This window comes from Dreissena polymorpha, chromosome 1 (assembly GCF_020536995.1).
Source record: "Dreissena polymorpha isolate Duluth1 chromosome 1, UMN_Dpol_1.0, whole genome shotgun sequence".
In the NCBI taxonomy this organism is placed as follows: Eukaryota; Metazoa; Mollusca; class Bivalvia; order Myida; family Dreissenidae; genus Dreissena; species Dreissena polymorpha.
This window is the reverse complement of record NC_068355.1, coordinates 16,810,779-16,837,265: the sequence shown is the minus strand read 5'-3', so window position 1 is coordinate 16,837,265 and position 26,487 is coordinate 16,810,779. Positions and strand designations below refer to the sequence as shown.

Sequence of the window (26,487 nt, the reverse complement as noted above, 5' to 3'; positions counted from 1 at the left end):
ACGAAGTGCAGATGAAAAATGTGCATGCGACTCTTAAAGCATTTGAATTTTCTCAAAAACATTGGTTAACTAAAATGTAACATGTTGTAACATTACTGGATATATTGATCTTTTATTTCGAATAGTAAGCACGTTCTTGATTTATTTCCAAGTATGTTTATTTTGTTAAAATATGTACTGATCATTCAAGTCATGCTGATTATCGATGGAATTTTATCGTTTTTTTTTTATAATTCACCGTTTTTCCGCGAATTTCTTTCTTCGCAATACGAAGTGCTATACCATTAATCACCCAAACAATGTTCTGTGTCTAACAACCAAATAAACAGAACATAAAAACAAAAAAAACCTGAAGAACTCACCTCTCGCGCGTGGCGTTTGTTGTTCTCTGTTAGTGAAGTGCCATCCGTCAACGAAGTATTCGCATACCCGGCGTGCCTACTTCCCTTATAAATTCATATAAATTTCTGAACCGATTCAATACGACAGAGATTCGCTGCCGTTCCTAAGTTTCCGTTATGAATCACGCAGATGATATCAGTAATAGACGGCCATTCTATATAAATGAAACAGGCGCTTTAAGGCCGTACATAAAATATATTTCCCATGCTAAATATTCTAGTATAAGTTATTGACATGTTCAACTAAAAACGGCTGTTTCAAATGAAGAATTATAGAGAGCAAAATAGAAATAAAAAGGCAGAGGTTATTGTTAATACAGAAGTTTGTTCTGCAGTGACATATTAAAACAATATTTATTAAAAACGCATAATTTCAACGCTCAACTCGCCCACTAGTCCAGAAAAACCCATTATAACCAAACAATACGGTTTGCATATCTGGAGAAGTAATTAAAAAAATTAGCGTTTCGTAGCCTGTGAAATATAAAGTTGATCAGCAGATCACTTAGTTTCAGTTCATATAACGCTGATTACACGTATAAATTACAACGCAGTTTTATTTATTCTGTCATCCAGTAAGTTTAGTTGTAAGGCTTTGTTTGACCGGTATAATTAAACGGTGAATACGTCAAGGCAATAAAGGTTGACAATCCAAACTAGAAAAGTGTAAATAAGCTTCAATATCCCAATATTTTTTTCTATTTGCCCTTGCTGTCAAAGTTTTGGGAGCCGCCAGGTAGAGTGAGAGGGAGAGTGGCGGGGAACTGTTTCATTTTCACCGTGGATTTTAAACAGCAAGGATAAAATGGCAAAAACTTTAGGTAGGTGAAGTGGCGTTATAGAATGTAGGACCAAAGATGTATGCCGTAATTTTGTTACATTATATACAGGAAGTTTGGTATTTCAAGTATAGATTTATCAAAATGAATATGTCATGATGTAATAATATTATTATTAATGATACTACTACTACTACTAATAATAATAATAATTTGATATAATTAATATTAGTTATAAATTATGAAATTATACAAATACTGAATACATTTAAAGACTTAGTTTCATACTACTAGCCACCATTATATATTATTATTTTTATTATTATTATTATTATTATTATTATTATTATTATTATTATTATTATTATTATTATTATTAAAGCAATCTTCTCCTCATCTGGCATCACGATCATCACAATCAGCATCAATCATCACTGGATATCATCTGACAGACATCACGATAATCGCAACATCAAACACCACTCTAGAATTATTACAATACCGGAAATGTTCAGCCGAACATCAACAAAACTTCTTAATTGTTATGATCCGAATAATAACCTTTATATATGAAATATTAAAAAATATATACTGAATTGTATTTGGTATAAGCTTTTGGATTAATCTGGTACACCGTAATTCATATTGACCGACCAATCTTAAGGCGAAGATAATTTCTCAATATGCGTCAGATATTGATAAACATTCTTGTCGATCTTGCGATAATTGATGGGAAACTATGCCAAATGCAGGCATATGCGTACTCTTGCAAATACACACGTTTCTTTTGGATCGTTGTTCATGAAGAAAACACATTAATGCAATAAACAGCTCGGCTAGTTGTAGAAAATTCTAGATCTAAACACAGTGTATATTATGACATTCAAATTGTGTTGCCTCGGTAGGGTGGCATATAGCAGTTGAACTGTCCGTCAGTCAGTATGTCAGTATGTGTGTGTGTCCGTCCGTTCGTCCGTCCGAAAAAAAACTTTAACGTTGGCCATAACTTTTGCATTATTGAAGATAGAAACTTGATATTTGGCATGCATGTGCATCTCACGGAGCTGCACGTTTTGAGTGGTGAAAGGTGAAGGTCAAGGTCATCCTTCAAGGTCAAATGTCTAATATATGGCGTCTGTCCGTCCGTCCAAACACTTTAACATTGGCCATAACTTTTTCACTATTGAAGATAGCAACTTGATATTCGGCATGCATGTGTATCTCATGGAGCTGAACATTTAAAGTGGTGAAAGGTGAAGGTCAAGGTCATCCTTCAAGGTCAAATGTCAAATAAATGGCGTCTGTCCGTCCGAAAACTTTAACATTGGCCATAACTTTTTCAATATTGAAGATAGCAACTTGATATTTGGCATGCATGTGCATCTCATGAAGCTGCACATTGTGAGTGAAAGTTCAAGGTCAAGGTCATCCTTTAAGGTCAAAGGTCAAAAAAAAATCTAAGCGGCGTTCTTATGAAGCTGCACATTTTGAGTGATGAAAGTTCAAGGTCAAGGTAATCCTTCAAGGTCAAAGGTAAAAAAATAATATTTTAAAGCGGCGCAGTAGGGGGCATTGTGTTTCTGATGAACACATCTCTTGTTTCTTTAAATATCTGTCTAGTTAATACAACGTATTTTCGATTATATTTCATAGTTTATTATAGACGTTCGATTTTTGAATACACGAATGCAAATGTTATGAATGTTTGCATTGTAGGACGACTTTATCACGTTCAAGCCAAGTAATAAAACTCGCGAGGGTTTGAAAAACTGTATTAAGTGGTCGTCATTCGATTCGGTCTTTATGCAAATACCAACGTGTCAAGGGTTTCAATGCCGTATATTATATATATTGGCTCCAAAAACAACAATAATAGATTTGCACCAACAACACGTGGTGTTAGAATCTTCTAAATAGCAGAAAAGCAAACTAGATCTAATACATTTTGAATATTATTAAATAAAAATAACATACTAAAGGGCTCAACATGGACCCAAAGGACGTCGCGATTTAAGAAAAGTAACCGCCAATGTTCTGGGCCCTAGCTACACAGGGTACCTATGAGGTCACCATGGATGAAGATCTGGCCTTTCTGCTGCTTTGTTAAGTGTTTAATACGTATATCTAGTTCTTGCTGTGACCATGGAAATCCTGATGCGTTTATATTGCATTTATTGCGTCCATGACGTTCTTACTGCCAACCGGTATATAGCGTTATTATTTCGACTTTCGCGTTTTCACTGCAATTATGGGTTTCTTTTTGCAGTAATGACGTTATAACTTCGAATGTCACTACTCAGTTTCGTATTTAGTACGGATGAAAGTTAAAAGACAAAGAACAAGTTTCACTCTTTCCTTATATATTTCGCCTTTATATTTCGCCTTTTTCAAGGTTTGTTTTTCAAAATTGGTTACATTTTTTATATGTTACTCAACAAAACAATTAAACATGTGTGTTTTTGCAAAGTCGATGACGCTATTACTACGTCAATTGCATGTGTATTGTATCTAATTCATTCGCACTGCGTTTATGGCCTTCTGATCGCGTGTATTCTTTTCATACTGCTCATAATACTTAATGTTTGTTTGTAACTGACTCAAACGTTAATTCAAGAGCCTTCTATCTCTTCAAGTTTTCTTTTTCTTTCTGGTATTTTCTTCATACATTTCTGAACGAAGACTTGTCAAGTTTTATCGGTGAGTCACGTGCAAGGCTTTTGAACAGCTGTTTACGCATTCCCGATGCCGTGCCGCGTTTGAAATTCCAGTGCAGTGACTTTATCCTGTGCGCGCACTCAAAAGCAATAATCTCATTTCATTAATGTTTAGCTGAAAATGTATGGGGGCGGATGTCTGGTAAACGCAGTAGTTGGTACACGCGCTTCTCGCCTAAGCGACCCGGGTTCAATCCCCGTGACTGGATTCATGTGAGCTTCATTGGTGGTCACCATACCGGACTGGTGGGTCTCCCCGAGTACTCTGGCTTCTCCTCCCAGTCCCAAAACCACACTAATATTTAAAATGTTTAAGTAAAAACAATCGGCTGGAAATTACAGCTATGATTAAAACTTCGTCCCAACTTTCGAGAGTCAACTAGTTAATCAGCTCGGAGTGCCAGGACACACGCCGGGTCCTTACAGAATCCAGCCTAAGATTCGGAAGGACCTCATAAATCTTCGAGATACACACAAACACACAGAGAAGGCGGCGACACCAATAAAATAAAAATAATTATCAACACGCTGATAGCGCTAAACGAATTAAGACGATGAAAGGGGATTTTGTGCAATACAAACTATTTAGGCATTTACCGTAATTGATAACTATTTTTACCAGTAGATTTGTCAAAGAAAACGAAATATTACCTTGCCTCAAATTATGGTCTGATTAATAAGTAATCTTCAGGCTAAGGCCCATAATTATATCCACTATCTGAACCCAAAATCAGCTCGCGTTCCTATCAGTTGTTAACTAGAAACGCGGCATAAATATTCTCTCGAACCAATCTTTCATCACCACATATTCAACATTTTTGCAAACTTTGAAAAAACATAAACATCTGATGAAAGGCAGGAATTATTTCGGAGCATCCAAAAATAACTTCTAAAAAATGGTGTCAGGATTCTCTCTCGTTTTCAGGCTTTTGAAATAACCCATACCCCAATTGTCTTACATGTATAACTATTGCTTCTGTTTTCTCTAAGATAGCAATACGATGACGTAAATGTGAAAAAATAAGTGTATGTTTTCCCATGTTTCAAACTTATTTTTAACGGTTATATGATAAAAGCCTGATTATTTCTGACTTGGAAAAGTTGTACCGGTATTATACAATTTATCTCGTTTACTTGTTAGTTTTATTGCAGTTTGATCTTTTTTATATCACGTGTAACGCAATTATGAATTAGTAAACAAACGTAATATTAGCAAGTGGTTACCGTATGCGTAGAGATTGCATGAAATTAACGAATTTAGATACTTGTACATGCATGTGTAATTTGTTGTTTGGTTTCCAAATAGGTTTTCGCAGAAAAAGGTGGGCATTTTGTTATGTTATCGTGTAAACAAATCATGTTCAGTATTAATTCATTTATTTTTTCGGCGTCAGCTGTATACGCCAGCTTTTCACCTTAGCCTGACCTTTGTTAGCGTCCAATAGAATTCAAATAAAACTTCCCGCGGCCAAGTACAGATGAATACACTTCATTGACTGCATTGGCTGATTTGATAATACCACTAGAACATTGGAAACATGTCCGCGTCTTTGTAACACTGTTTTACTGCGTGTTCAGCATGAAACAGTTTTATCTCTAATAAAAAGGCTTTATAGATAGAACAGTTTTACACTCAATCTCGACATCAATACAGTTTGTGCGTACATCTTTTATTTTCAGAGGATTTTCAGCGCGAGAACGTTGTGTACTTAAAGGCCATGTTCTCATATTTAGTACTGACTTCCATATTCCTGTCAACATGTTATATGTAAAAGTATAAAGAGCAGTGGAAGCGATGCCTCACTTTAATGTGTTGCATTTCAACCCGCGAGGTATAAGGGGTCAGTTCGCGGTTAGTGTGTTTGAATGTCAGAGTTTATATACAGGTCAGACCTTCTGTGCTGTTCGGAGTTCGCGGTCAGTTATATAATAGTTATATAATAAAGACGCTATAGCGTGAACTAGGTGAACCGGAATTTTCTTTACCACCAGAAAGATGTGAAATGAAGATATCCAACGATATTATTTTATGGCATGTCAATAATAGATTCTTAATGTGTTTTCAACAATACCATGATAAATATTATTTTTAATTAATTAACAAGAATTATTCCATCATATTTACTAATGTATTATTGCAGCATATTGACTAATGTATTAAGTATGAGCGCGATGATTCTCGATACTGTTAATAATCGAATCAAATACACGTAGCAATTCCCGATAAACCACTCAAACAGGTTTGTTCGAAGAACGCGCGTATACATATTTAAAATATGTACGGAGACTTCGCGTGTGGCCGGTTGACTTTGGTTTTCTTTTTTGTATCTATAGGTTTATGACCAGCAATATGTAATAATGTAAACTAAGCCGCGAAAACTCCGCGTAACATCCCGTACTGCGTTTGATGCAGCTAAAAACTGCACAGAAAAAGATATTAGCTAAACTTGATCTCATTCATTTAAATCTTTACCTTCCATAAACTTCAACCACAATCAACGCCGTATATCTTTTTTAAAGATATTTCTTGTTTATTTTATTTTTATTATCTTTTGTGGGTGGGGGGACTGGACAACACATTTAACTGATCTTTACTCGTCTCACTTAATTCGCGAATAAGCCACGTCATGCGAAAATATTGCTTATATTTCACGAGGCTTGCGTGGCTCTATTTCAGCCTGCTCAGAAGCAACGCCGCTCGCTTTAACCCATTTATGCAAAGCGTCTAGAAAAAAGCATTGGCAAACAGCGTAAACCCAGATGAGACGCCGCACGATGTTTGCGCTGTTTCCTTAAAGGAATTTCTGTAAGAAAACTTCTAAATATAGAAATAATCTTCTAGACATCCCTAATTTTGGAAATAAATTGATCCAGTTTAGAAAGATGGGAGAGTCCACAAGGCAAAACTTGATTAATGTCACTCAATGTTTCGTAGTCTTGTACGCGGACATAGTAGCTCTTGACAAGACGCAGGCTCAAGCTAGGTTAAGCAACCCTGGCAGCATATGACATAGATCCATTCTCTTATGACGCGGAAATAACCCAACAGAATCGCTATAAGTCACGTTCTAAGAAAACTGGGCTTAATGCACGTGCGGAAAGTGTCGTCCCAGATTAGCCTGTGCAGTCCGCACAGGCTAATCAGGGACGACACTTTCCGCCTAAATTGGATTTTTGTTAATAAGAAGAGACTTCATTTTAAACGAAAAATGTCATGAAAGTGTCGTCCCTGATTAGCCTGTGCGGACTGCATATGCTAATCTGGGACGACACTTTACTCACATGCATTATGCCCCGTTTTCTCAGAACGCGACTCAATATGTTATTCAGGAATACTCCATGCACGTTATAACGACGCACGTGTGTTTCGTGTCCAGCTTTTTCTTTGCCTATGAAAAACATGATTACTTTGTTGATAAGCCAGGACTGGCAAGGCTGATAACACGAGATAAGAGCTTGATAGAGATGTCATAAATATCGTTTCCATGAATTTTCGGAACGTTAACTTTGGAAATTTGCAATTTGATTCCTTCATTGAATACATGCGTTGTCTCGAATACTGAAGTATTCAACGCTAGGCTAACTGATTAACACCACCTTGTGTTCGATGTTTGGTGTTCATAACAATAATTGGGCCGCAGTGCGTAATCATTTGTGTAATCATCTTATTATTAAACAAATTTTTTAACCACGCACTATGGTGTAAACTGAAAGAATATCGTAGCGCGTGCGATGAAATGGATTGTCTATAAGGGTACAGTTGTACCTTATAATCATAAGGAAGAGCAGCATTCTCAAATATTAATTGACGACATCATAAGGATATTTAAATGTAATCCTTTCATAATCATCATGACAATCATTATTATGTTATTGTTTATTGTAAATGGGCAGTTGATGTATCGTTTGTATCATGCTTTATCACGTTAGCATTATACAGTGTTAAAAACATCATTGCGTTTTCACAAACCGAAAGATTCTATCACAGACTATACTTATTCAATTGAGAAAAAAAACGTGCGTCTGACAAGCTAACACGAAAATAAAGTTTGGCTGATCTACCTCCCCTTGCAACTTAGTTTTGAGATTGAACTTTACGTTACAGAGTCGCAAATTATCAAATAAATCCTCAAAGTGTTTTCAAACGTTGGTCGAAAAGTATTAACCTGTGTTCGCAAAAACAAGCTCATCTGCCCATGCTATCAACCGGTCATGCTATTGAAAGTCTATCAAAGATTTAACATTATTAAACAGTTAGATGGTAAAAGAAAAAAATCTTGTGTGCGAGATAAGGAGTCGCATATTTGATTTCTGGAAAGTACTCTAGAGGTGCAAGTAGTTCATAATAAAAAGGATCCATTTAAGATCCTGGATCCTGGGATGGTATGGACCACACACATCTAATAATATCTTCCTATGGAATTCTTTATATGGCTTTCGCGTGTTTATGTTAATAGTTAGTCATTAAATTAATAATATGAAAATAATTACAATTCCAACAATATTTTCAAATAAACGTAACGAGGATGTCTTTGATTACTTTATTTTTGTTATTTGCGTGTAATTGCGCTGTTGTTGCTTTGTCCAACTCATTCAAAAATTCATGGTAGTCTTACCCCTTTGTTGTCAACTAAGTACGTGGAGGTCAGACATACTTTAACTCGTCTTTTAAAGCACACCCTTATTGGTATGGTATATTATGAGCTTATATCTAACGCAAGCACAGTAGAACGCGAGGTCGAACCGAATCTAGTGTTAAGTGCAATAACAAACACACCCAATGAAATGGCTTAAACCCATTCATGCCTAGCGTCCTGAAAAAAGGACATTGCAAACAGCGTAAACCCAGATGAGACGCCGCATAATGCGGCGTCTCATATGGGTCTACGCTGTTTGCTTAAATGACCTTCTGTAAGGATTGTTCTAAATATAGAAATAAATATATTAGACATCCCTAATTTTGGAAATACGTGGATACAACTTAGAAGGATGGGAGAGTCCAGTGGGCATAAATGGGTTAAAGCGGAACTGAGAGGCGAAGAAATGAACCTTCTCACCGCGGAAATATTTCATTCATCTCAACATTCTTTTACACCAGCATCACTTGTGTCTTTCCAAGCGTGACTCCACGCTGCATCGGCTTTCATCTCGACTCTCTAGTATTGCATACGGATAACTCTCGTGGTGTACCAAATTAAGTTTGTGTACCTCACTGTCTTTACATGTTCCGGATATTAGCTGTTAATAAATTCATGTGATATTCTGATAATATACTTGGGAACATTTCTCAAAAAAATAAATAAATAAATATCTGTGGCAATTAAAACGATTCATTCTTGTTTAAGGATTTATTTTTACAGGTGGTAAGTAACGTTTATGTGTGTTATTCGTGTGATTTTTGTATATTTATGTGAATAAGAAATACGTTCAAATTGTTCGACCGATTAGTTTCAATTATCATTATTTTTTGCTTTTGATTAACTGTGTATGTTCAAGATTCCAGAAGCCCGTTTTAATAAGATCTCATGAAGACAAACATTAGTTACTTTTTGTTCACAAGTTGCAAGGACATTTTGGCTGATCTACCTCCCCTTGCAACTTAGTTTTGCAACTATATTCATAGTGATATTTGGTAACATGCTTCTTCTATGTTCAGCTAATTACTGGAATACTTCGCTTTTTTGTTGCTTGCAGTGGCTTTTCATTCACATTCACTACCGACCCCAATGCGTTGTTATGGAAGCCACTTTTCCCATCTCTTTTCATCCCCACATCTCTACAAATCCACTTGAAACTGATTGGATTGCCTCGATTCAATGAACTTTATGGAGTGCATGGGAAAATGTATATGTGCATACGAATACAAACTGTGGCTCGGTAAAGCACTCGTTTTAGCGTCTATCTACGGTATGCGGATTTAAATGATGCAAAACAATTTAAGTGTTAACATGGTGTAAACAACACTGTAGGATTGAAATGATGGTTAACTATTTTATCCGTAGTCTATACGCAAACTTCAACATGAACATTACAATTAAAAATGTGAAAATCGACGTATCCATTGAACCTTTGAAATCATGAAAATCAAAGCGAGTGTTTGTGTTGCAATATCGAAACGTACGTGTAATTTTAATAAAGCAATTTAAATGAGCATTTGCCTATGTTGAGTCTGTTCAAAATACGAGTACATAAAAAAAACTCATTATATAGTGCTTTACCCATATATGCCTAGTGGACTCTCCAATCCTTCTAAATTGGAATTTCCAATATTAGGGATGTCTAGAATATTTATTTCTATAGTTTGAATATTTCTTACAAAAAATCGTTGAAGCAAACACCGCAGACCCTGATGAGACGCCACATCACGCGGCGTCTCATCTGGGTCTACGCTGTTTGTCAAGGCCTTTTTCTAGACGCTAGGCATAAATGGGTTAACTTGAAACTTGGTTCATTTTTAATTTCCCATTAAATGCTTAGAATTATTGTAAAGCTTCGGCATGTGTATTTGCTGCTAAAGTGTTTTTTTTTATTTGCATTGTGGTTCTTATTTGTTGCTTTTGGAAGTAGATGAAAATACCTCATGCGATAGCGTTCATCATGCGAATGGCAATTGCAGTACTGAAATTACAAATAACTGATGTGGAATGGTTTATACTTTCTATGTAACATTATATCACATATTTCACACAAAAATGGCGTTTTTAACGAAATATTCATTTTCCTTAGGGCAAGGTTGCTCCCTAAAACGAAGAACGCTGTAAAATGTTGAAAGTTTCATGTCTCGAAGAGAACAAGTTCTTTTTCTAGGCTTTTCTTCATGACCGTACCGAGTTCTAGTTCACTGGTTTGGTTAATGAGAAAACCATCTGTCGGTCACCTGTCAGGAAACGCCTCTCTGCTCTGTCCATTACCGCTAATTTGGGCCATGTTAATCTGTCATCCGAAAAAGCATGTACGAAAACCAAGCAACTTTGAAATGCATTATGTTTGGGTCGTTGAAAAGGGAAGTAAAACATATTGTTTTATGGTAATACTGAGTGCTGAACCTATCTAACATGTTATAGCTTCACAAGATACATAAAAACCTGTTTTTTATGCACTAGGTGAAATTCTTGAGAAAAAAATATTTTAAAAGTTATTTTTAACAAGAAATATCTTTAAAAAAGATATACGGCGTTGATAGTTCAATGGATGAGATCAAGGATAGCGAATGTCTTTTTTCTGTGCAGTTCTTAGCTGCATCACACGCAGTACGAGATGTTACGCGGAGTTTTCGCGGCTTATTTTACATTATTACATATTGCTGGTCATAAACCTATAGATACAAAACAGAAAACCAAAAGAAGAATGGAAGTGAAATTAAAACATACGAGTCAACCGGCCACACGAGAAGTATCCGTATTTATAGGCGCGTTCTTTGAACAAACCTGTTTTAGTGGTTTGTCGGGCATTGTTATTTAACTCGATTATTAACAGTATCGATAATCATCGCGCTCATGCTTAATACTTTGGTCAATATGGTGGAATAATTATTGTTAAATTAATCAAAAATAGTATTTATCATTGTATTGTTGAAAACACATTAAGAATCTACATATTTCTGGTCTAAAGAAAATTCCAGGGCACCTAGTTCACGGATAGCGTATTTATTATATAACTATTATTTTACTGGTTGCGAACTCCGGTGATGACCTGTATATAAACTCTGACATTCATACACTGGCCGCGAATTGACCCGAAACCTCGCGGGTTGAAATGCAATGTATTAAAGTGAGGCCTCGCTTCCACTGCTCTTTATACTTTTACATGTTAACATGTTGACAAGAATATGGAAGTAAGTACTCAATATAAGAACATAGCCTTTAAATATAAACGCGTTGCGCTGGTAATTCTCTGAAAATAAAAGGTGCACGCAGAAACTGTATTGATGTCGAGAATTGAGTGTAAAACTGTTCTATCTATTAAGCCTTTTCATTAGAAATAAAATTGTTTCATGCAGTAAAACAGTGTTACAAAGACGCGGATATGTTTCCTATGTTCTGGTGGAATACTCAAATCAGCCAATGGAATAAATGAAGTGTATTCATTCGTACCTAGCCGCGGGAAATTTTATTGGACACTTACAATGGTCAGGAGAGGTGAAAAGCTGGCTTAATACAGCTTACGCCGAAAATGCCGCATTTACCGGTGTGTTTACCTCCATTAAAGTTCAAATTTAAACCCCACAGAGTCACGTGATCCTGCAACCTGGTCACCTGTAAGACAGTGCCTCACTTAGACCATATTAATAATGTATAGGTGTCGCTAACCTTAAGCTGGGTTCCCACTGCCGATCAGATCAACTCGATCAAGCCCGACCAAGCGGTTGGGTACTGGTCTGGTTCGGTCGGCATGAGTGGTCGGGGGCGGTCGGGTAGGTCGGCTTTGGTCGGGCTTCCTAACCGATATTTTTGACATGTCAAAAAATATCGAGTAGCGGTCGAGTAGGAAATGGATCGAGAAGCGCTCGGGAAGTGGTCGTTTATTAGTCGAGTAAAAGATCGAGTTGATCGTGAAGCAATCGTGTGGCGATCGAATTAACATCTTTTACACGATTTCTACCCGATCCGCTCGACCTCTACCCGAGTTATGACAGATCGCAACACGATCCACTCGACCTCTATTCGATTTGATGTACAGATTTACTAGACTGCTACCCGACGGCTACTCGACCGTACACGATCACTTTCCGATTGCTATTCGACCATACACGAGCTCGGTACCCGATCCGCTCCCTCTACCCGAGTTATTTTAGATCGCTTTGTACGACTGTAGTACGACCATCACGATCTGGTCGTGTGAAGATCTGGTGGCGATCGAGCTGAGGTCCACTTCGTCGGGCTGAGATCGTATAAGGCTCGCGTATAGGTCGAGATGATCGAGCGGAAATCGGAAAGATGGTTGAGTGGACGTCGTGAATGAGTCGTGTGAGGGTCGTGTGTTATCGACAAGAGGTCGAGAAGTTGTCGTGTATACCCTTTTTAGTCGAGCTTGGTCGGGTTTGGTCGGTAAATTTCGGTGATCGGGATGATCGAGTTGATCGGATCGGCAGTGGAACCCACCTTATATCCGTCAATTTGTCAAAGAATGTTCGAAACCAGTTACAACTACGTCAATTTATTTCATAACATCTTTCTCTAAACATAGCACATTCATTTTGTTCTTTTCATTGAAAGAACGCAAATCAGTGCCGTAAGTACGTACAATACATTGGTCAAACGAGCATTTGTGTGCTCATTTAAATGTTTGAACGATGCTCGTGCCGTGGGTTAAACCCGTCACAGCAAGTATGACATTTGAGTTACCGGTAGTACGTATGAGTCATAGAAATACATACACACCGCCCCCTATGAAATTACGTCTTAAAATTTCCCTCATGGATGAGTAATACACACTAACTCAAAGATGGCTTAATTAAACTACTATGAAAGAGTGCGTGTGTTCTTAAAAAAAATATTGTAGATGACTAACACATGATATATAGTTATATAATACTTGTATGTCTGTGATTAATACGACCGGGCCATATTCATTAATCTCCTTAATACGCTTTGTTTTATTCGATTTAATTCGTTAGAAAATATTCTTATATGTTAATAAGATGTTGGTGTCGGTTAAAGTTAAATTATCGTAAAATAAAAAAATATAGCCTGACAACAACATTTCGATGCAATGTATCATGATGAATGTTAATTTTCGTCTCGGTACTTTATTTAAATCGTATCCAGTTGCAATGCAGCGAGCAGTAACAACGGAAAAGCGCTCTTCTCCAGAAATGGCCTTTAGAATTGCAGAGCTGCAGTCCCGGTCTAATTAGTACAATTTAGTGGTTGACTAATTTACCAGTTTCAAAGAGCATTGTGTTTGGATCATGCGCTGCCAAATAAGCGGTTTCAATTTCGCGTTGGGGAATTTTGAGGTGTTGAAATGTGAGATCGTTCAGAACTATATACAGTTTGCTGTGTATGCTTATTAATTATGATATTTAACATAGATGTTTTCAATTAGAACAATTGATCGAGATAAAGTAAACCGTTAGTCATGATTTTTGAATTTGAAGTGAATATTTTACACTAAAATCTACGGTACAATCAACATATTAAATTACTGATTTTCATCTCGATGTCACAATCCTCGTCCTTGTTCTCCGTTGTGTTGTTAAATCAGTCCACAGCATTCATAAACTATTTGCAGAGAGTATTTGCTTTCTTACATATTCAAAATTGATACCCAACTGAAGATGAAAATGGAGGACATGGGTTGAGGACCTTGCAGACAATGGCGACCCAATGTGAAAGAAACTTGACACTGGTTCAATGAGTCCATACTTAATCGATACCACTCACTGTTTTCCAATATCAGGCTTTCTTTGTTCTACGTTCAGCTCACTTGTGCTGTGTACCTCTCGTTTAAAAGCCAAACTTACTTTAAATGAATTCAGTATGCAAGATTTGTTTTATTTCATTAACGCTATAACTTATGACATATACGATACATAGTTTGCAGAGTAAGAGGAAAATGACCTTTCACCGTCGTTAGTTGTTTTTTTTTTTGCACTTTACGTTTACAAATGTTTGTGTGGTTGCTAACATGATCTATAAGCGATGTATTTCTTCTCAAAGCTTTTGACATTACAACCAAATGTATTGACCTAAAACGTGTGTTACATGGGAAAAGTTATTTGCATAAATCTGATTTTAATTGCGGATTAAGGCAATACATTTACTTAGCGCGTCGATTTGAGGTTAATGCTCCATGTTTGCCTTTATTGTAAACACTTTTATAATGTTAATAAGGATATACAGCAATTACTTAGCCTGGAGACTTTACAATCATTACTGCGACTGGTAAATACACGTCAATATCTTGTAATTTGTACCAACCATTGAGAGAAATTTAAATCAAATTGCGTTCACTAGACGTGTTTCTGTAAAGGTTTAGTTTCGAATGTAAATAGCGTTTTGTACATATTTCACATACAAACAACATAGACAGAGTAATGTTTATATTATGGCGTTTGTAAAGATACTATCAGCCGTAAATGACTGTGAAGCGCCCGAGTGTGATAGCATGTTGCTATCGTCTTCGTAACTAATGACTGCCAGCTAACTCCGCAACATATATTGATCGTCTGCTGTTAGTTTCGAATTCCGTCTGGATGATAAATCGATGCAAACATAACATACGAGGAATATATTCCAGTATTAATTCTTGTTGTTTGATACCCTTGCAAGTGGTGTTATTTTCGGATTTGATAGCATAGTTCTTGAAGAATTGTGATATTATGTAAAGATCGGGATATCGCAACGTTTCTACAAGCCAGTAAGTAAGCAATATAACGTTTTGGTTGGCAGAAAATCAAGTGTATCTTGTACGGCACTGTAGTGCTGGTTGATGTAGACTATGAATATCTTGTTGTTGTAGCTGTTTTTTGTCTGATTGTCTGCTTTGTAGGTCTAGTTTTTCGTGATTTTATGCGTATAACCGATGTACTTGTTTACGCAGTCTTCATTTGCTGCAGCATCGATTTTTTAAGTTGTATAACATTTATTTTATGTTAATGTCTGGACTATACGTTATGTCATTTTCCCCATGTAAAATAATTGTCTTAACTGTTCGATGTTTGGTTACAACACTCTTCATAAGCGGGGTTGTCTAAACTTCTCGATATTTGATTACAACACTCTACATTTAGCGTTGTTGTCTAAACTTCTCGATGTTTGTTAATAAATCGCTTCGTTTAGTATTGTTGTCAAAGCTACTCGACATTTCGACATTTGTTTGCAACATTTTTATTTAGCGCTTGTGTCTGAACTTCTCGACATTTGTTACAACGCTCTTCATTTAACGTTGTTGTCTAAACATCACGATATTTTAGTTCGGGCATAAACACTCTCCATGTAAATAATATTCGATATTTTAGTGTTTGCACTATCCATGCAAGGTCATTATCTAAATTAAACAATATTTCAAAAATAAAAATGTATGACTTTAAAGTAAGTGTCTAAATTACGCGAGATTTAAGTTATGCACTATTCATTTTAAGGTTATTGTTTTAAATACTTTAGTACACGACATTTCAGTTAAACCAATATCTATTTAGGGTTTAACTACACGATCTTTTTGCTGTTATACTCTTCATTTAAAGTTATTGTTTACTTGATATCTTATTGTTAATACGATATTTGATTTTGCATTAAAGTCATTGCATTAACTACACGGCGTTTTATTTGTGAAACTCCTTATTTATGGTTATTGTCTAAACTATTCGATGGCAATACTCTAATTAGCCCTTTACCACTTAGAAACGCACTTGGACACATTTCAAGTCCTTAAGAAAATCAAATTAAATTTAAGTCCTTTCTTAATAATTATATTCATGTTTTCACGGCTTCATTTCCAACCCTCAAATACTGATGAGTAGCTAACAGCATAAAACCTGAACAGGCTGCGAGTAACTCACAGGCTGTTCTGGTTTAAAGCTGTTTGCAAATAGCCATTTTCACTTTGCGTCTGAGTAAGAAAGGGTTAAGGTACGTATCTAAATGTCTAATGTTTTGTAGGGACACTGAAACAAACATTGCGCTTTAATTCAGTGTATATATGGAATAACAATAAAAAAACTCAAATGCCACACCATAGAATGGAATGTGTCAGAATCAATATAAAAACCTTAGATTTATTAATAATTGAACGACGGAAACTAACTCGTGTAAGGCTGAACATGTGTTACCCATAATCTAAAGCATTAATAGACGTTTTTTCTGAGATCAACGCTACGCATAAGAACTCTTGATAAACTCGATCACTGCTGTTTCATTACTTTTTATGTGAGATGTTTGTATGTTTAAATTTGTTATGTGTTATAACTTATAGCTTATAAGTTTCTTCATTATTTCAATATGCGATGAGACGACGCACATGCCTAGTTTTAAATTTTCTGTTGTTTAAAAAAAATCAACAACAGCAAAATGGGTCTTATTTATGTTATTAAATTACTGCAGTTGGTTTAGTATCGTTCTACATAATATTTATTTTATATACATGTAAATGGCGAATGAACATACAAATTTAGTTGTATGAGGGTGTAACCAAATATGCAACCATCATTTACGCGTTTGTGATGGAGTGAAAGTACTCGACCAAAGATATTTACAAAGACTAAAAATTTGAATTTTTTAATAAGAAATGTATTTAGGCTAGAAAAATTTGCTTTTGAAATTATGCATCATCAAATACTTCATTTATAAGTCCATGCCAATTTTAATACAATTGTAGCGCTCCCGCTGCTGTCGATATGATATTGTGAATTCTTCCAATTGGTTGCGATTTTCTGTTGATGAGTATCCAGCTTGTATATCGTTATGATATCACGGTATTGTTGTTGCACACAGCCGGTTCAGCAACAGTATGTGATTGCTCTGGAATGATTATTATCACAACGCGCCTGCAAGCCTGGTACGCCGTGCGTATACTCGGTTTACACGCCTGCCACAACATAGCAATGTTGGATCGGATGGTTCACTTACAGTAATGCATTTTGACAAAATATGAGTCGATCCTTCAGTCAAATTAGCATTTTAATTTTTAAACCAAATATGAGTTAAATACTTTATAGGAAAGCTTTTGCGCAATCAGTAGTCCAAATAATTAGACGTAAGCTACCCCAATCGACCTCATATTTATAGGAGTAGCGCATTCAGTTACCTGATTATTCTACACCAGAGAACTTCTTAAGGGAAAAGAGAAGCAAATATCATACGAACATCTTACATTTTAATAATATTGCCACATACTCTTAAGAAAGCCGCTTTGACTATTTTCACCAAATAGTTTAATTAACCCATTTTGAACCATTTTTAAAAATCACCTATAAAATAAACAAATCTCTTTGAACTATGATTGTGATTAAAACTTGTTGAAATTATGTTGGTGGTCATTTTAATCATTCATTTGTTACAGTTAAGAAACTAAATTGGCCATATTTAAAGATACATTTGTGAAGCATGAACAAATGGGGTTCAGAATAGCGAATTATCATTATTACAAAATTGAACAAAAATATATCGTAAAAACATTTATTATTCATTATTTGTACTTCCAAACAAATGCGTTCCATAAGAAATAAAGCACCTTAAACTTATATTTTATTTAGAAATTTGACGCTAATTTATTGATCAGCAATTGCATGTATGTGTATACATAAGCATAAACTAGCAAATTATTGCGATCGAGTTGTAAACATATTTAAGTATATTTAAAGACCAAACACTTCACAAGCACGCCCCAGTGCATTGTATACTTAGTATTTCAGCACATTCATGGAGCATCTATTTATGAACTTTGAAATTGGCAGTTATGTTTTACAAATTTATTCTTACTAATAGCTTATTATATCGATTTCCCTTTCCGTCATGTGCCCTATCTCTATGGCTCAAACAGTATTTTGCTATAAATCACCCCTAGCTAGATTCAGCCAGCGTCACGCATCAATGATAAATCGATGCATAAAAATAAAATCAAAAACACATTCTAATATCAAAACCTGCAAAATAACAATTTAAATTAAATTAAATTGAAGATACTGTGAAAATAAAAAGTGACCCCTATCAAATTTTGTGTAGTATAGTTCACCGTGCAAATTTGATAGAACTCTCCAGTTATACACCAAAAGTTAAATCTTATCTGAGACATGCGCGTCATAATATGATATCAATTTCAATTATTTGATAATTATCGCTTAACCCATTTATGCCTAATGGACTCTCCCATCCTTCTAAATTGGATCAATTTATTTCAAAATTAAGGATGTTTAGTATATTTATTTCTATATTTAGAATATTTTTTACAGAAATTCCTTTAAGCAAACAGCGAAGACCCAGATGAGACGCCGCATCATGCGGCGTCTCATCTGGGTCTACGCTGTTTGTCAATGCCTTTTTTCTAGACGCTTGGCGTAAATGGGTTGAGTCGCTCGCCATTTTTTATTGTCGGGAGATACAGGACATGTCTACCCATCAAACGAAAACACGTGAACTTACTATGTAAGATGTTGGCATTTCAACAATTTAAGTTTATTCAATGTTTAGCAATGTACGCATATAAACATGTGTGAATGAATTTATTAAGTGATAATTACTTTGATATTGATCTGTTTGGTTTAGTCCACTGTTCATATTGATACTGGCATTCAGATGATCCAGTGGGGTCGAAGTGAGACACTTAAAATAGTAAGGTTAGTGATGATTACTTATGGAATAGCTTAACAAGGTGCAGGATCACGTGACTTTGTGGGAACCGATAAGAGGTGCTGTTTTAGAATCTTTTTTTTTTAAAAATTCGTAAAAGTTTCAACTAGTGCATAAAAGACGGATTTTTATGCTGCTTATGGCAGCGTAAAATACATTAGAATAATTGTATTAAATATGCATCTGTTTTTGTTCAAAAATTCATTGTGTACTGCATTCATTTACATGTGTACGGTTATGCTCCACGCAACGTGAAATTTTGTCACCGATTTCAGACGTATTCAATGATGTACTCTTATAGTGCTTTTTATCTCTTGCTAAATGATGCTTTTATACAAAATTGGATGTCTGAACTGAGTAATTCATCAAGAGCAGTAAGTTATAATCTTTTTTTGTAAATTTGAATTCCAGCCTTATTTAAATGATGTTACTATTGATATGTTTAGGTTTAGTCTGTGCCGACTAAGAGTATCCTCTGATAGATTAGAAATAGAGTCAGGCAGATGGCATAAACCAGAATCTATACCAGTCCAGGAAAGAAAATGTCAACATTGCAATGTCTTGGAGGATGAATTTTATTTTTTGTTTGAATGTTCCTTATACAATGATATTAGAAAAAATTACATAAAGCAATATTACTAGAAAAGACCAAATATTCCAAAATTTATAGAGTTAATGCAATCTGAAAACCAAACAATTAACAGAAATTTAGCAAATTATGTTCATAAAGCATTTATTCAAAGAAATGTCTATAAATATTATTTTGAGTAAGTTACATGTCAGAAAAGTTTACTTCTCGCTGTCAATAGCGCTATTTATGTTAACATTATGTTGAAATACATGTATCCTTTTAACAATTTATGTATAGAACATAATATAGTTTGAATATGATCAATCATGCCATGAACTTGTATTTATTGATGACCACTTGCACGCATTTTGTTTGTATAAATATATTTAACATACATGTGTACTCATGGACTGTAATGTCTAATGTATCTTGAATAAACCATATACGTTTTGATATCGGCATAAACCGCAAAACAGTTCATGTATGCACTAAATATGTTGCAAATGAATTTCAATTATTTGAGATATTTGCAAAAATAAAGTTCTTAAAGGTTTGTTTAAATTCTGTCCAGCGCGTGTGTAAACCTCCGAAAACCCCGTTGATTCTGCACCTTGCTTACAGTATTTAGTCTTTGGAAAAAGAGGGTTCAGTGGTTAAATTCGGTCGCCTTAATTTTCAGTTCGACAAAACAAGTTATTGAGAGATGAATCCCTAGTTTAGCCCATACTAGATTACAGGAATAAAAGTCGGGACAAGCGCGCTTATTGGCACTTTAACACAAGGGTTTGATGAATTATTTTAGTCCGTTTTAACTTTTAACTGATTTCTATCACCAAATGAAGACATTCGGTGAATTAATTTCTTTGACCTGTTTGCTCCCCGACAGAAATCTGTTACCATCGGTAGAAGACATTCGGTATATTCATTTCTTTGGCTTGTTAGCTCCCCGACAGAAATATGTTACCAGCGGTTAAGATGAGATTGCCAGACTGCCTCGATTATTTGCATGTGTACGCATATATCGATAATTCTTCGACGCTGCAAGAAATATTGGAAGAGGATCTCGCTACAAAAATCTCGCTACAAGGATAATTAAGTTCTTGGTGGCGTTTAGCGAAAATTAAGCTTCTGGAAAATCGCATGCTATCGGTCGATTTAATCCATTTATGCCTAGTGGACTGTCCCATCCTTCTAAATTGAATCAATTTATTTCCAAAATTAGGGATGTCTAGTATATTTATTTTTATATTTAGAATATTTCTTACAGAAATTCTTTAAGCAAATAGCGCAGACCCTGATGAGACGCCGCATCATGCGGCGTCTCATCTGCGTCTACGCTGTTTGCCAATGCCTTTTTTCTAGACGCTAGGCATAAATGGGTTAACGTTTGAATATTTTCAACCTCTAACAGAATGAAAGATATACCATTTTTCAAGGAACAAATCTGCAGTGTTTATATTTTATACTTATTGGAAATAAAATGAAATTCACTAGAAGACGGCAGTTGCTCGACAATTTCTTTACTTTGATGAATGAACTTTATATACTTTCTAGATAATCAAGTTGTACAATAATTATATTTTATAAGATCTAGTTTTGTTTTTTAACTGAATTACTGACAATGACGCATTTGGAGTTTGCAAAATGGGAATAGATGTATGCCTGAATGAACTTTAGACATGCAGCTTTAATAATGCGTTATTATTTATTTACTTATTTACTACGAGTAACACTTACTTTTTTTTTGACCGTGTTTTTTTATATTTAGTTTCACATGGTGTCCAATACGACTGATTTTATTAACAGTGGTTTTTGTCGAGGTAAATGCAATCTGCATGTGTTGTTCCCATATACCAAACCATTATGTGACAACACTTTTAATTTATTGCGAAACGTCAAATATACATGCAGCATTGTATGTGCATGTATAGTGTCCGTTAAACAATGGACTTAAAGCGCTAACAAGATAAAGTAAAATAGGCACGCGTCATCGCCCTACCCTTGGGGAAAGACATCTCAATGCAGGGTTTGTCATCACGTCAAAACCTTGAGAAATGGTCTTATTAGTTCTAGTCGTTTGTCACTGGGCATCATTGTAAATTGGTGGCTTTTGCTTGGCGCAATGCGTGTCACTAGTCACGTGTTAACCGACACATTCATAGTCAATATGAGTCGCGCTCTGTTAACCCTTTGCATGCTGGGAAATTTGTCGTCTGCTAAAATGTCGTCTGCTGAATTTCTAAAATCAGCATTTTCTTCGATTTTTTTTTCAAAGAATACTATCAGAATAGCAAACAGTTTGGATCCAGATGAGACGCCACGTTCTGTGACGTATCATCTGGATCCAAACTGTTTGCAAAGGCCTTCAAAATTCGGTTCCCGCACTAAAAGAGTTAAGTGTCACCACATAGTGCCCATGCTAAACAGGCATTACACTGTTCGCCGTAACAAATTTTTTTTTAAGAAGAGTCTTCATTTAACCCATTTATGCCTAATGGACTCTCCCATCTTCTAAATTAGATCAAGTTATTTCCAAAATTAGGGATATATGGTATACTTATTTCTATAGTTAGATGATTTCTACGCTGTTTGCCAAGGCCTTTTTTCTAGACGCTAGACATAAATGGGTTAAACGAAAAATACTATAAAAGAGGAAAGTCTCGTCCCTGACTAGCATATGCGGAATGCACATGCTAATGTGGCACGACACTTTTATCACATGGATTAAACCCCCTTTTCTCAGAGAGAGGCCTATGACTTCAGCCGCTGTCCTGCGATCGTTTTGTTTAAAACTACTCCTGCTTTTTATGTTCGTTCGTGTGAGCGCGCGTTTGTCGACCTTTTACATACTGTACCTTCATCATTTGACATGCATCTTAAAAACTACCTGCCACAAATAATTAACGTGTCGTCATGGAACGCGCTAAAAGGTTAAACGGGTTTTGGATGATGACCGAGCTGTTGCTCATTACGGCGCAGATTATATTCTCCTTGTATGGAACGTATAGTTGGAACCTTGTATGCTGAAGCTAAAATATTTTAAAGAAAGAGACATAACAGTTACCCATATATTCTAATGAAAGTTAACGATAAGTAAAGCAGATAAAAGGATGTTTGGCGATTGCTTTGTTTTCCTGTGGTTGTAAAGACTCACTGGCGCTAATGTAACACATAATGTCTCAAACTGCGTTTATCGGACTGTCTCCTTCGCGATAGTGAGTAAATGACTCATTCTTGTTAAACGTTTATGTTATGAAGTAATATGTGTGTGTTACTGTTTTGTCATTTATTTTAATATTTAAATGTTTGAAACTTGTGTGTTTAAATAACCGTTTAATCTTTAGTTTAAACCTATTTATTTTAGCTCGATTGCATCGAAAGCCCTAGGCTTATATAAACGCTCTCGAGTCCGTTTCCTGCATAGGTTCTGGGGGCATATTAAAATCGCACCGTCCGTCAGTCAGTCAGTCCGTCCGTCCGGATTAGTTTCCGCTCAATAAGTCAAGCAATTGTCATCAGATCTTCACCAAACTTCATGAAAATGTGTAAGGCAATAACAGCTAGGTCAAGTTCGATAATCGGCCAAATTGGCCTAGACACTCTTGAGTTACAGCCCTTGAATTATCGTAAAATTGTTTTTACTTTTCTTGTTTCCGCTCAATAACTCAAGCAACTGTCATCAGATCTTCACCAGACTTCAAGAAAATGTGTAAGGCAATTACATCTAGGTCAAATTCGATAATCGGCCAAATTGACCCAGACACTCCTGAGTTACTGCCCTTGAAGCATCGTAAAATTGGGTAGTTGCTCGTTTCTGCTCAATAACTCGAGCAAATGTCATAGGATCTCTGCCACACTTCATAAAAATGTGTAGGGCAAAAACATCTAGATCAAGGTCGATAATCGGCCAAATTGACTCAGACACTCCTGAGTTACGGCCCTTGAATCATCAAAAAATCGTGTTTTTTCTTGTTTCAGCTCAATAACTCGAGCCAATGTCTTAGGATCTCTGCCACACTTCATGAAAATGTGTAAGGTCATAAGATCTAGGTCAAGTTTCAGTGCTCCAGCTAGGATTTGAAAAGGGCAGGGGGGGCTTTTTTGTCAAAAGGGCACTTTCGACGCGCAGTATTTTGTCAAAAGGGCACTTTCGACGCGCAGTATTTTGTGAAAAGGGCACGTACGAGCGCGCGGGTGTTTCTGGAATGCTTCCTATTGCATGTGAATTTATATGTTATAAATAATTGTATTATTCCCATTATTATTAAACCATTCAGTATAATGTCTACAATGAGGATTAAAGTAATTACAATGTATTAAGAGATTTATGAATAATCATATGTAAAAAAAAAAAAAAAAAAAATTTTTTTTGGGGGGGGGGTGGGGGGAGGGGGGGGGGGCAAGGCGGAGGTTCGGGGGGGGGGGCAGGGCGGAGGTTCGGGAGGGCAGGGCGCGGCGCCCTTCGATTTAGGCCTAGCTGGAGCACTGAAGTTTGATAATCAGCCAAATTGACTAAGACACTCCTGAGTTACGGCCCTTGAACCATCGAAAGATTGAGTTTTTTCCTTATGTAACGAAGTTGTGCATGTTGGATTGTTTTTGTCCTATATCAAAACTTTACTTTTTTATGCCCCCGGTAGGATGAAATATAGCAGTCGCACTATCCGTCCGTCTTTTTGTCCGTCTGTCCGTCTGTCGCACTCTTCGGTTTCGAAAAATGCTGGTAACTTCTATGTTGATTTTGACCTTCATATTTAGTATGTGTATATGGACAAGGCCTTTTCACACGCACACAAATTTTGACCTCTTTGACCTTGAACTTAGGGTCAGCGTTTAGGTTTCGAAATCTGCTTTTAGTTTTTGAAAAAGCGTTTGGGTGGAGACAGCTCTTGTTTTAAAATGTTTTTGCCTTCTCTGTTTGTTGGTTTGTTTGCGTCAAACATTAACATTGGCCATAACTTTTGCAATATTGAAGATAGCAACTTGATAGTTGGCATGCATGTGTATCTCATGGAGCTGCACATTTTGAGTGGTGAAAGGTCAAGGTCTTCCTTCAAGGTCAAAGGTAAAATGTATGGGGGGACATAGTGTTTCACAAACACATCTTTTTTATTTTTTGTAATTTGGCTAAGCCGACATTCATAATTTCATACTGGTCAAATCGGAGTTCAAACTTTTCTTGGTAATTCTCGGATATATTTATAGTACTATATATTTCCACCCTTTTGTTTCCAGACTTAACCTGCCATGGCGCAGAGAATCCCCATCTTTAAGGACGATCTCAGTTTCGCTGAACGCCAGGGCCGAGTGTGGAGCGACATGGAACGCGACTTGGAACGCCGTCGCCGCGAGTGGGAGGACGAGATAGAGCGCATGCGCAAAGACTTCTTTACTTTGAAGCCAGACGACAACGGCCGCCTCGAGTCGATCAGTGACAAGTTCAAAATGGGTGAAAGTTTAAGGGACGAAGCGCGGGGTGTTATTGAGAGAGACGAACAAGGCAGACCTGTGTTCCGCGTCCGCTTTAATGTTGATACCTACAAGCCGGAAGAGGTTAGTGTGAAAATTGACACGAATAAGCTCATGGTGCACGCGAAACACGAGGAGAAGTCCGATGGTAAAAGCATGAGCCGCGAGTACAGTCGTGAGGTGGATATACCACGTGAAATCGATCCGATGAATCTCCAGTGTTCGATTTCCACCGACGGGATCCTAACTGTTGAGGCACCGATGCCCTCGCAGTACGGTGGCGCCATAAAAGACGCCGGGATTCGACCACCACCACCGCCTGTTGAGCATATTATCCAGAACAGCACGGCGAACTCGGTGGCAAGCGCCCCCGCTCGCAATACGCCACCACCGGGTCAACAAGCCGCCCAGCAGAATATCCAGAATCAGCAGCAGCAACAACAACAAAAGCATTCGTCGACCTTCACAACTTTCCTATCGGGCGCTTCAGGTCAGCCTCAAACACCGGCGACCATGCAACAACAGAAGTTTGCGCCGACACAAATAGCATCGTCTGCACCTTCTCAAAGCCCACCCTATGGCGCCGCCCAGCCAATCCAGTACGCGAGCCCACCACCGCCACCACAGGCTTCTTCCAGTTCGTTCAGCAACGTCTACGAGGGTGAGCGGAAATTCAAGGTTGACGTCGACATCGAGGATTTCGCGCCAGAAGAGCTGTCCGTGAAAACCGTTGATAAGCGGCTTGTCATATCCGCCCGACGCGAGGAAAAATTGGGGAATCGAACCTCCACGAAGGAACTAAACAGGGAAATACATTTACCGGAAACGGTAGATCCCTATTCGGTTAAGGCGTTCTTTTCCGATGCTGGAAAACTAATCGTCGAAGCCCCTTACATTAGAAGCGTCCCTATTTCACACTACGCAGAGGGTTTCCAGAACGCGGCTGCAGGTCGCTAAAAAATTAATAGATTTCCGAGTTTTAGAAATGTGCCTGGCAAGTATGCAGTTAGACATTTAAAAGATATTCAAGTGGTACTAGCTTAAATGTTTATAAGGTAAAATAGTGTTTGAGGGGAAAAATTGTCAAAAGGAGTCTTAACTGACTATGAAATAAAGGCGACCTGTTTATTCATCAAAGTAGAATTTAATACTTGTCAATGTCAACATCCAGATATTAGGTTGTATTTTCTGCCAGAATAACCATTGGCTTTGAAATTGAATCATTCAAAAAACGTTTTTCATGTTATCACAAAAGCGTGTTTGCTT

At 36.7% G+C, this 26,487-nt stretch overlaps 1 protein-coding gene and 1 long non-coding RNA gene across 10 annotated transcripts in view; one reads left to right on the top strand and one right to left on the bottom strand.

Moving 5' to 3' along the window:
* Nucleotides 1–26,487, bottom strand: part of LOC127872723 (uncharacterized) — a 228,067-nt gene that overhangs the window by 178,118 nt on the left and 23,462 nt on the right. The window lies entirely within an intron of this gene.
* On the top strand, nucleotides 1,121–26,487 carry LOC127872602 (uncharacterized). 5 transcript variants are annotated; one of them, XR_008045732.1, is made up of 2 exons: nucleotides 1,121–1,222; nucleotides 1,563–1,726. XR_008045732.1 is itself a non-coding variant. In XM_052415939.1 (2 exons), the coding sequence occupies exon 2, from the start codon at nucleotides 25,000–25,002 to the stop codon at nucleotides 26,176–26,178; it is 1,179 nt and encodes a 392-aa protein (XP_052271899.1). In that variant the 5' UTR covers nucleotides 1,148–1,222; nucleotides 24,988–24,999; the 3' UTR covers nucleotides 26,179–26,487. The 5 variants fall into 5 exon arrangements, 4 of the variants coding, with proteins under 4 accessions (XP_052271899.1, XP_052271905.1, XP_052271912.1 ...); XM_052415939.1 differs by lacking the exon at nucleotides 1,563–1,726 and adding an exon at nucleotides 24,988–26,487 and having other exon boundaries at nucleotides 1,148–1,222; XM_052415945.1 differs by lacking the exons at nucleotides 1,121–1,222; nucleotides 1,563–1,726 and adding exons at nucleotides 9,086–9,257; nucleotides 24,988–26,487.